Source organism: Pinus tabuliformis, chromosome 6 (genome assembly GCF_031772625.1).
Source record: "Pinus tabuliformis cultivar Carrire ecotype Pingquan chromosome 6, CPIR1, whole genome shotgun sequence".
In the NCBI taxonomy this organism is placed as follows: Eukaryota; Viridiplantae; Streptophyta; class Pinopsida; order Pinales; family Pinaceae; genus Pinus; species Pinus tabuliformis.
In genome coordinates, this window is record NC_142292.1 from 854,070,479 (window position 1) to 854,082,630 (window position 12,152).

The 12,152-nt window shown below is 38.6% G+C and overlaps 1 protein-coding gene across 1 annotated transcript in view; it reads left to right on the plus strand.

Moving 5' to 3' along the window:
* Positions 1 to 12,152, plus strand: part of LOC149261573 (putative RNA-dependent RNA polymerase 5) — a 547,055-nt gene that overhangs the window by 77,741 nt on the left and 457,162 nt on the right. The window contains exon 4 of the mRNA XM_089369746.1: positions 2,555 to 2,780. Within this exon, the coding sequence (XP_089225872.1) occupies positions 2,555 to 2,780 (226 nt within the window). The remainder of the gene's footprint in view (positions 1 to 2,554; positions 2,781 to 12,152) is intronic.

Here is a 12,152-nt window from a genome sequence, read left to right on the forward strand (position 1 = left end):
AATAAACTATGAAAAAAACTGTGAATTCAGGTCAGCTTGTGCGGTTTCACCCTAGCTTTCTTAGCAACCTATAAAAAAATTGGGATCACCACCAATTATGAGATTGTGTGCAGACAGAGAAAAATGACCTTGAAGAGAGTCCCAAAATGGTAATTTGTCATGAACAGGACCATAAATATTCAAAATTAAGAAATGCTTATCCAAATATTGAGTAAAACAAGAGAGGTCGATGATTGACGAAGAACCCCACACTGAGAAAGGTTTAATGGATTGAGTAAGCCAGCCAGTCTCCAACCCACCTGAACAACCGATAGCGTCGAGAGACAAAAAATCCTATTAAGTCTGTTGGATTTTGAGTGATTTAAAATTATACTTTGTCCATATGAAATCCAATGAGGTTGGAACCACTCTTAAACATCCAGAGCCATTTCATGGTAATGTTGAAAATTTAAGTAAAGGGATGAAAATGAAAGATAAAGGAGAATGCCACTTTTACTTTAAGAATTTAACATTACCATGAATTGCATAGCAATAATAGAGCCATAGGCTTGAATATTAGGCTTCCTCACACAAAATTTCTTGAAACTCACAAGGAATGCTTTTGGAAACCCCCCTCAAAAGGGGTGCTTCTGAGTGTCCCCCTTTTGAGGGGTGTGCCCAGAAGCACCCCTTTTGGGGAGACGTGTGCCCCACACTGGAGAAACGTTTCCCCCTGTGTCTCCCCAAAAGGGGGACGTCGGGAAACGTTTCCCTAGACGTCCCCCTGTCTTGAGTGCACAGAAGCATGGGGTGCATGCACCCCACCGTGGGGGACGTGTCCACTTGGAACATTGCTTAGAATATCCTTTAGGTGAGAAACTGGGAAGTCTCCCATGTGGGGAAATTCCACTAAAGAGTAGGAGGTGGACTGCTAAGTTGACAGTGACAACCCCTTGATTGTTGCATCTTGATTTGGATCTTGCTTGTGAGGACTTTCCCAAGGCCTGCTAGATTTTGCAGTAGCAAGCCCTATGGCTTGTTGGTAATTACAGGAGTTGAAGGAGCCATAGGAGTGGGTTATAAAAGGGCTTGCACGGTATTGGGTATCTGTGGGGAATGGGTGAGGAGTTAAGGGAGTGGAGGGGATGATGTTGGAGGGAGAAGGGAGGGGGAAGAATAGACACTGAAGGTGTAAGTGATAGTGGGGAGGAGAGAAGGAATAAGGGCAAGGGAGAAAACAAAGGGGTCAATAGGGAGAGGGAAAGAGGGTAGGTCCTTGAGGGAAGTGGAATGGGAGTTTGAGGGGGTTTTTGGTCATGTTGTATGTTGGGTGACGATGTCATAGACGGTCATAGGGCCACATGATTACGAGAGAGAGGGCGTGGGGGGATTGTGCAGGTTTTGTGGGGTGTATGTAGGGCCATAGGCCCATGCGAGGGGGGTTGTAGGTGTTGCGAGAGGGCTATGAGATAACATGGGGAGATCATAGGTGCCTTAGGGAGGTCATAGGTGTCACAAGGACATGTTGAGTGAACATTATCTTGGGAAATTGTTAAAGAGAATAGAACCCTTGTGAGAGGTAGGATTTTTATCTTATCCTTTGGAACAACATTCCAAGCCATGCTTCTCCATGAGAGTATCTTGGAGATTTGAGGTTTTCTCGAATGGGAACATCCAGTAAATGATCTATTTCAGCTTTACAACTGTTTCCAAAATCCATTCACAGGGCAAAGAGATGTTATTTCACTTTCACAAACCTGAATACACCTTTTATCTTTATTTTTCCAAAATCTTCCTCGTTGGCAAGATCCTTGCTACAAAGAGATTTGCTTTCTCCTTGTACGGCTGCAACACCCCTCCCGCAAAAGTTGATATTGTCCTCATGTTGAAACATTCACACACACATGCGGATCGTTGTGTTTGTGGGGTGTGTGCATTATATTGCAGATTTGTGAAACATGGCTTATTAAAGAATTTATATATATTGTCAGAAGGGTATGAAATTGGTTATTCTGATAGGCATTAATGTTGCTATTTTTTGTAACATTTTCATGCTTGTAAAAAACAATAATACTCATGGTTGATTATCTAATCAGGTAGAAATGTTGCAGTTGAAATTGATTTCATAATCCCAGTTTAGTTGGGATCTATCTCCAAACACTATTTTCCAATTCATATTGAAGTAATAAATGTTTTAAAGTTCCTGCTTCTAATAAAGTCTGGTCGATCTGTTAATTAGTTTTACTCTATAATGAACTGCCCCATTTATAATATAGAAACCAATAAGATTGGTAGTTTATGAATCCTGTTTTATATCAACTGTACTTATATGCAGGGTTGTTCCATCAAGTCGTTGATTGGACTAAATGCACACATTCTGTAGACTTATTGGATAATAGGTTTACTAATTTCAAATGCTTCTGTAGAAAGTAGTTTTCATACAAAGTAATGTTGTTTTACAACATTTGGATATTACAACGAGAGTTCTTAGAACAATATATTTTACTTATGTTAAAAAAGAATTGAATTGAAATTAGCTTGCTATTTAATATTTATTTTTGCATTTGTCACTCAGGGCCCATATTTGGCAAATACCGGAAATCATTTGCAAAGAATTTTAGGCGATTCAAATGTCCTGCAAGTCCACTTTGCTGAGGAGTTGCTTCGAGAGGGAGTAGATCAAAATAAAAAGAATGGAAGTGCATATAACAAATATAAACCAAGCATAGATGAAAGAAACACGTATCATAGGCTGGCAAAAGAAGGGATTTTTGTAGGTTTACGTCTATACCAATTTTTCGGTAGGCAGCTTACTATATATATATATATTTAAACTTTTTAATAGACCCCTGTCACATTACTTTTGATCGGTGTCTTGTATTAATATCATATACAATCTTTTGAGTTGTTTCTTTCACCTCTTTACTAGGATTAATGTTCATTTAGGAAGAGTTCATGTCGCTGTATTTGCAAACTAACTATAAATAGTTAGTTCTGGTAACATTGCGTGAACACGAACAAAATATAATATTTTGAGACCATAATCATTTTTCAGTAGTTTTGAAAAGGTTTTGCATGTTATATGGTTTTTTTTTTCTTATACATGGTGTGGAAAATCCACGAAATTCTGCAACTGCTGATATGAACAATCTGAAAACTAGTTTCTTTTCATATAGACAGAATTTCTCTACTTATTTTGCAGCAGAATAGGAACGGAAATAAATACAGAATCGCACAATTTCAACAGCACAATTTTTCTAGGGAATCAACTGGGAAAACCCTTTGCTTGCTTGAGAATATTATTGAAGAGGAATGAGCAATAGATATTTTACAATACAAATTTGTTTCAATAGAGAATACAATGATCCTCCTGCTTGAACTAATCTTGAAACAATGTGCAAGACCCCTGATACTTATGCCTTCTTGCCTTGCCTAGATGAGCTCTGAAATCCTTGTGCAAATCTTGGGAAATAAGCCCCTATTTCCTAGCGCATGAGTTGCTCCTATTTCTTAGGAATTAGCCCCTATTTCCTACCTCATTGTGAAAGCAATTTTTCCTCAATCAAATCTCGCTCACAAGCTCCTTCTTGTTTTTGTCACTCTTACAAGCTCACACTCAATACTTGTGCTCAAGAAGAATGATAACAATTGTGCGTTTGCTCTTCCTTATAAGCAATTCTAATGGCTAAATCTGGCAAGTCAATATTTTAGGAATCAAACTGGTGATTGAGTTGTTCACTGAGTTGGCTCATGCAACTAGTCCGAAGTCTTGATCTAGGATTAGAGACTTGTCACTCGTCCTTTTCCAAGTTAACTTGCACTAGAAGACAATGAAAACGGCCTTCCACTTTTGCACATTAGTTAATTGCTTCATAACTCGTCCTAATTTTTAGGGACTCATCCCAAATCATAGGAATTCATCCTAACTTACAGAAATGAACTCCTAACTTATAGGAATTGATTCCTAACTTATAGGAATTGATTATGAACTTATAGGAACTTGAGCATGCTAAGGAAGAACTCGTTGAGGTCCCTTTGATTAAGGCACAAATCAAGGAACCCTTTCTTGCTATCATTTTCAACACTCCCTCTTAGCGAGGAAGGTGCCTTTGGAATAACCTTGTCCACTTGGATCTGTCTCCAATACTACCATGTTCTCCGTTGCTGTAGTTGCCCTCTCTGAACTAGAAGACTTCCGTTCTTTCTTCTGCGAAATGATCTGAAGACCTGTTCTTTCCCACCATGCTCTACAAGTCTATCACTCTAGTCATAAGTGCCATGTACCTCATGTACCTTTGCTACTACTTCCTTTGGTTGGAAGTGATACTAGAAGATTCAACTCTCTTCTGATCTCCCTTAACCAAGTCCTTTGCCCACTTGGCTCGAACTCTTCGTAGTCTGACTGAGTGGCTGCCTCCACTTGCCCTGGGCTATACTTCTCATCATCCTGTTGGTCAACCCAACTGCCAAATAGCTTAGACTCAAATTGAGATATTGGCTGAGGCTCCATCTTGAGAGATCTATCCTGCTCTTGCTCCACCACCACTTCTCTACTTTGAGCCCTTCTTGCCTTGCCGCTTAAGGCTGCACCTGTCTCTACTTGCAACATGTAGATATTCTTCACACTCACACCTATCTGCCTCTCACACCTAGAAGCTAATTGCTAGAGGTAAGCCTTACTTATGCTGAAGATGATATCTTATCCCTTGTCCTCAAGGATAGCTACCGAAACAAGATTCTTCCTCAATCTTGGAACATAGAGAAGATGGAAGCGCTTGATCTTGCTTAAATCCTTCTTCTTGTTGAAATATGTAATTAGGTTCAGTCTTCATAAATGTATTTGAGTCAATGAAATGTACTTATCAAAATAATGAAGAAAATATTTTATTATTATGACTTATTAAAGCATGGATTTCATGCTTGGGTCATCATATTTTAGGTCAAAGTCCTCGTTGAGGACTTCTAGGATTTATTTTGAGTCATTAGAGTCATTGTACATAAAAGAGACCCTTCTTGGGCTTTCTAATCATGTAAAAAGAATTATTTTTGAGTCAAAAATGAATTTAGTCTCCTCCACACCAAGTCGGCCTCAAGAAGATCAAGTCGACCTGAAGAAGGTAATTCGACCTCATTGGAAGGCTCTATATACAAGGCAGTTTGAATTCATTTGGAGCAATCCACTCTCTCACACATAGTTCGATATTTGAAGCTGGAAGCTGGGAAGTGTGAAGTTGGAGTGCGAGTTTCTAGAGGAAGGTAGAAGACACTAAGATCGAAATTTTGGGCCAACTCTCTCTCACTTCTGAGGTGTATCAAGGGAGATTGAAGTTTTCCTAGTCTAGTCGAAGCTGTTATTGTTGCTGCTACAGGGTCATCATCTACAAGAAGGATTGAGGGTTGACTTGGTGTGGAGGAAGTCTTTGTTTAGGTCAAAGAGTCTTGGATTATCTTGAGAAACTATTGAAGGAAGAATTGTTGACTGGGTTTTCCCCTAGATAGAGGTTTTTCTCTGGCTATTTGCCTACATCTGTTGTCCTTGTGTTATGTGAAAATTCTTGAATCTAACACATCACAAACCCCTACTGCAATTACTAGTTTACAATCTCCTACTTGTTCTTTACATTAAAAAGTTATTTAATTGCATAAACATCGAAGTAAACACTATTGCAACTTTCACAAATATACAGATCATGCACTGAAATAAACAAAGACAATAACACAAGGGACACCGTTATTTTTCACCAATTGTCCCTGGAAAAACCCAATTCGGGAAAACCGATGCAACATATAGAGGGTTTGTATTATTAAGCAGATTTCGTGAATACAACTAGGGTGCCAGAAATGGCTCACCCAACAGAGAATGTCCTCGGTAGTAGTACCTCTATCCGGAGACATATATTTCGACAAATCAACAACCGGATGATCAAACCCCACAGTGACTCCCATTGTTCCCTATGTTGGACAACGAAAGCTGCTCCAAGCACTGCGCTGGAACTACGTCACTCCTCTTGGGGCTGCGCCACCCTCTCTCGACTCAGAGTCTGTTGATCTCCTCCCAATCTGCCTAACAAAATCTCCCCAGCACTGCCTTTGAGGCCCAGCGTTAGCCTCTATGGCTTTTGTGTCACTTGCGTTAGCCTTCTGCGTCCTCTGTGTCAGCGCTTCGGCCTCTGCGTCAGCCCTTCTAGGGCTTGCGCTGTCTCTCCCGGCACTGCGCTGCCTCTCTGCTATGTATTCTTCAGCCTCAGATGAAAATCCCTTACTGAATTGCTCCTCACTGCAACTCTGATCACTAACTCGATTTCCTCAGCAAACCTCGCCTTAGAAAATCGAATTCTATGATCTCTTGGTGTGTCTCGAACTGACCCTCAAGCCTCCTCTTATACTTTTCCTGTTGAGTCTTCAACGACCGAGATTAAGTCCCTAATCAATGACTAAGATTAGAACTGGCTTGATCCTTGTCACTTAGAACTTTCTCACCCATATTTTATTAGTACACATTAATATTTTTATTTTCCTAATTTTAGACTTAGGAACTCATTAAAAATATTAATTATTTTAATAACTCCTCATCCAGGTGGAATTTCTCCAAATGATTCTGGGTCTTGGAGATCTCATTTGCCTTAGCCTCTCCACTAATTTTCAAGGCTAGAGCACAACTAATGCTACCCAAAATCAACATGTTATTGTTTTGGTAATTGCTCGATGAACTAAAAGATAAAAGAATCACAAGTAATTATTTATATAAGAAAATCTTTTTACCTTTTTGACTTTCTAACACTTCTTGCCCTTTTGATTGGACTCGACCTCTCCTTGGCCCTTCTTGCCCTTGGCTTTACATGCAAGAGCAAAATTCTCCTCTTCAGTCTCAATCTTCGACCCTTTGCCACTACCACTGGTAGAAGCCTTGACAAGATTGAGCCGGAGCTCCTCCTGAGTGAAATCACTCCACATGTGTTCCCAATTTGGTAGCTTGTCTCATCCAGTTATTCCTTAAACGAAAGTTCACCATTCCTTCGTAAACCCATTTAGAGCTGTCAACACTAGCTCACTATCATCTAGTTTCTCTCCTAAAACTATTAGCTTGTCACGAACATTTTGAACTTTGGTGAGATAAGAAGTTGCGTTCTCGCCCTTCTACATCTTGGTTGGCCTCAACTTTTCCTTGAGAATCATTTTACGATTCTTAGATGGATCTTGGTATAGCTTCACAACGACATTCCACATTTCCTTTGTGGTATCCTAATAGAAACATGCAGAACTATATGATCCCGGACTCCATCTAGGATCATCCTTTTGGATTTGGCCATCTCCCTTTGGAATTGCAGTAAGTGGTTTGGATTTGAAGGTTCTGCAACACCTTTCTCTGAATAATCCTTCAGTCCAAACTCGTCCAACAAGAATGACATCCGAACTTTTCAAATAACAAAGTTCGAAGCTCCATCAAGTCTATCCCGATCTCTCACCCCTACTGTGGCCATCTCTCAAATCTGAAGTTTGTGCTGGTCGATTCTGTTCACAATTTTGATACCATGTAGAAAAACCACGAAATTCTGCAACTGCTAATATGAACAATCTGAAAACTAGTTTCTTTTCATATAGACACAAAATTTCTCTACTTATTTTGAATCGGAATAAGAACATAAATAAATATGCAAATACACAATTTCAACAACACAATTTTTCTAGGGAACCCAACTGGGAAAACCCTGAGCTTGCTTGAGAATATTATTGTAGAGGAATGATCAATAAATCTCTTAAAATACAACTTTGTTTCAATAGAGAATACAATGATATTCCTTATTGAACTAAGAGTGAAACAATTTGCAAGACCCCTGATCCTTATGCCTTCTTGCCTTGCCTAGATGAGCTCTGAAATCCTTGTGCAAATCCTAGGAAATAAGCCCCTATTTCCTAGCACATGAGCTACTCCTATTTCTTAGGAATTAGCCCCTATTTCCTAGCGCATTCCCAAGGCAATTCTTCCTCTATCAAATCTCGCACACAAGCTCCTTCTTGTTCTTGTCACTCTTACAAGCTCACACACAATACTTGTGCTCAAGAAGAATGATTACAATTGTGCCTTCGCTCTTCCTTATAAGCAATTCGAATGGCTAAATCTAGCAAGTCAATATTTTAGGAATCAAACTGGTGATTGAGTTGTTAACTGAGTTGAAGTGGCTCATGCAACTCGTCCTAAGTCTTGATCTAGAATTAGAGACTTGTCACTCATCCTTTTCCAAGTTAACTCGCACTAGAAGACAATGAACTCGACCTTCCACTTTTGCACATTAGTTAAATGCTTCATAACTCGTCGTAATTTGTAGGGACTCATCCTAAATCATAGGAATTTGTCCTAACTTCTAGGAATTAGCTCCCAATTATAGGAATTGATTCCTAACTTATAGGAACTCGAGCATGCTAAGGAAGAAGTCATTGAGGTCCCTTTGATTAAGGCACAAATCAAGGAACCCGTTCTCACTATCATTTTCAACACATGGAGCTCAATGGTCAAGGGGTCCAAGGAAGTTTTGTGTATTCTATGATCTTAGAGTAAAGTTCAGTATCCAGATAATATGGCTACTCTAATCACAAATGAAGAGTACGAGATGAATGAGAACCTTTTTCATATATCCAATAAAGATATTTATCTTTGATGTATTTTGACATATGGCTACTCTAATCACAAATGGAGAATGCAGGATGAATGAGAACATTTTTCATATATCTACTAAAGATATTTATCTTTGATGTATTGTAATTTGTGACATACAGTGGGCATGATTTAAGCACTTTTGAGTATTGTACTTGCTCTTCATTCTTTAACTATAAGGAAATGAAATGAAATTTGTTTTCAATAGGATTTGATATGGATGCAACATTTTAAGCTGCACTATATTTTCATTTTTTATGCATTAATAGAGCACAAATTGTAGTGTTTGCCTTTGACCATTGAGCTAGTTTCCTACTACAAGTGTCAAATCTAAAATTTTCAACTTTCTTAAAAAATCATCCTTTTGTTTTGGTTGGGATTGCAAATATGTTTGAACATAATTTTGAAGGATTATGTAGATACAAATTCAAAAGGCGTGTTGTTCCTTGGGCTTTATACTTATTAAAATGGTATGTTGGATGGTGTTGTCATTGATGTCAACCCTAGGATTTCACTTTGATTAAACACTGGTCACCAATGTCAAATTATAAATGAATGCTCTTTATATTTGTCTGAATTACACTAAGTTGGAAGCTCCATTGTTGGATGGTTGAAATCCCTAGTTTTAGGGTTTGGGTTCCCTGGACTCAGGACGTACTCCAAACTTGTCGAAGATTTTTGAAAGAGAAAATCATTGACTGTGCCTTGGAAATTCTTATCAATGGATTATCCTTGTCAATATGTTTCTGGTGCTATGTGGCACACCCCAAGAGGTCTCCTGGATTGAGAGATATTCAAGTTTGAAGTTAAGACCCCAGTTAGTGGGCTAAAACCCCAAGCGATGATGACATGACACTTTTTCATCGGTTTTTGATCATTAGACATCAAGCGTGAGAGTTCTTTATTATGTTTTGTGGAGCAATCTTCTTGAGGAAGGCATCACAAGTATTGTGCACCAATGAGAAGCATCCTACATTCATTCAAGAATAAGATTCCTCATCAATAAGGCAAAAAACCTCCTTTACTTAAGGCTTAAGGTAGCAAATTAAGTGGTATTCTCGCAACAAAAGAGGAACTGTCACATCTATTTGAAGCCCCTCTCAACTCAAATCATGGCTATAAAAAGAGACCTACATATCTCTCCAATGAATGCACTTCTCATGAAATATATTTAGAGAACTAGCTCTAAAATTTGTACGATCCTTGTGTAGGAAGAGATGGATTTGGAGTGAGGGTTCAATGCCTAAGTTCTGAGCATCTTTAGCTACACAAAGGAATAGGGAAGGTCTGAAAGAGAGGATTATCTCTTTCGGTCTTGTGTAAGTGGTTCAGATCAAAGGCCACTAGGTTTCGACCCTTATTAGGCCACTAATTGGAGATTGGATCAGGATGTCATTTATTGTTTTTCTTTTGGTTTTCTTGGGATTCACTTTGGTATACTTTCAATGCAGGAAGATCTTCATTTTATAGACCCAAGCAAAAATATCTCTCTTCGGCCCTCATTAAGGATCTAATCTATGGCACTGTTTTGAGGTGTTCCTTACAACACTTTGGCCTCATTCCACGGTAAATAAATAACTTATTTCAGGACCTAAACATCCATTAAAATAGAAGTACAAGACTTCGGCCTTAATTGACTGTGGATAGTCATTTTCACTGAAGACTTAAGGACTGAGTTTTAGGGCTTAGACGTGTATAGGGCTTGAAGACTGCGGGCTTGAGGCTTTATAATCTAGCAACAAAGAATATATATATCAATGTCTTGTCTTGGAGCTCGGTAAAAATAACACCTCAAATTTGTTGAAATATGTAACTAGCTTTGGTCTTCATAATGACATAGGCAATCATGATTTTATATATTTGAGGTGAAGAAAACTAAATTTATTATTGTTATTATTGAGGCATGGGTTTCATGCTCAAGGTTATTTGATTTATAGGTCAAGCACGCATTGAGTGCTTCTAGGGCTTGTCTTTGAGTCAATAAGTCATAAGAGTCATTGTCATGTATGAAGGACCCTTTTGGGCATGTTACATATTATAAATAAAAAATTATTTGAGTCAAATTAGAGTCAAAGACCCTCCAAGACCTCGTCATAGTGCTACAACAAATCGACCTTCAAAAGATGACAAGTTGGCCTACAAGTTGTGACAAAAAGCCTATATATAAAGAGCTCGATCTCATTTGTAAAGGGCATCAATCAAGTTCGGTGGAAGCACAAGAAGCACGAGTATATCCGGCAAAGAAGAGAGAATCAAAAGAGGAAGAAAAATCGAATCTTTGAGGATTGTTTTAGGGCTAATTCCTTTCACAAGTGTGAAGAGACTAGGGTAGAATTTATTGTAGCAGAGATGAAGTAGAGTCACCATATAGAAGCCGAATTCAAGATCCAAGGAAGACTAATTTAAGAACCTGAATTATCAAAGAAGGAAGTACTTCCAAAGCAAAGGAAAGGAGAGATCATAATTGCTTCAAATCTGTCACACGTGTGAAGTGCAATAATTGAAGGAGGCTGAGAGTTCCAGGTAAGAGAGGCCGAAATTGCAGTCAAAGTTTCAGATTGAAATTCTTGGTCAACAGAGAATTGGAGGCTGCTATAAGGCAAGTTTGAATTGGTTTGACTTGGTAAGAAGGAAGTGCTTCAAGGAAAAGGATTGACTTGGTCTTGGAGGGGACTTTGACAAGGATCATAGGTCTTGGAATTCGTCATTTGAAATTCTATAAGAAGAGAAGAATTTTTGTGGGTTTTTCTCTCAAGAGGAGAGGTTTTGGCCCTGTCTGATAGCCTATATCTTGTGTCCTATTGTCTCATTGATTTTCATTGTTTGGCAATTGTTTGATGCTAGAGAACATTGATAATAATCAAGTGAAAGAAAAAGCTAATCAAGTTAAATAAAAATACATCACAAGCAGTTAACAAAGTAAGAGAAATCACCTAATCTAGCTGCCCCTAAATTTATGAACATGGAATTAGAGCTAAGGTGACAAGACAAGGAAAGGTAGCTTGAAGAAGATCATCCAATTGAAAAAGGATACATAAGGGCCAAGCAAACTAAGGAGCATCAAGGAGGATCATTCATCACATCACAAGGATCACATCATCACAACTCAAGGAGAAGAAGACCTCAAGGACCCTACCTCCACTCAAAGAAAGAAGGACTCTACATTTGAAGTACCTTGGGAAGCCTCCACATTCTACATTATCATCCAAGGAAGTAAGGAGAAGCGTTGCAATCATCATCTAAGACATCAAGGTGATCTCCCTCGCATTGAAGCAAGGATCACATCTCTAACATATTTGAAGAAAGACATCTCTAGAAGAAGAAGTATTGTCATCTTCAAGGAAGCAAAACATCATCATCAAAATCAAGAAGGCTTCAAGTTGAAGATATCATTATCTAGGAGCATCTTCACTTGACAAGTGATTATCTTTATATCTATGGCTGAATCTACCATCAAAATGACTTCATTTTGCAAGGAGAGCAACAAATTGGTTGGGTCGTCAAACTTCCTTGCATGGAA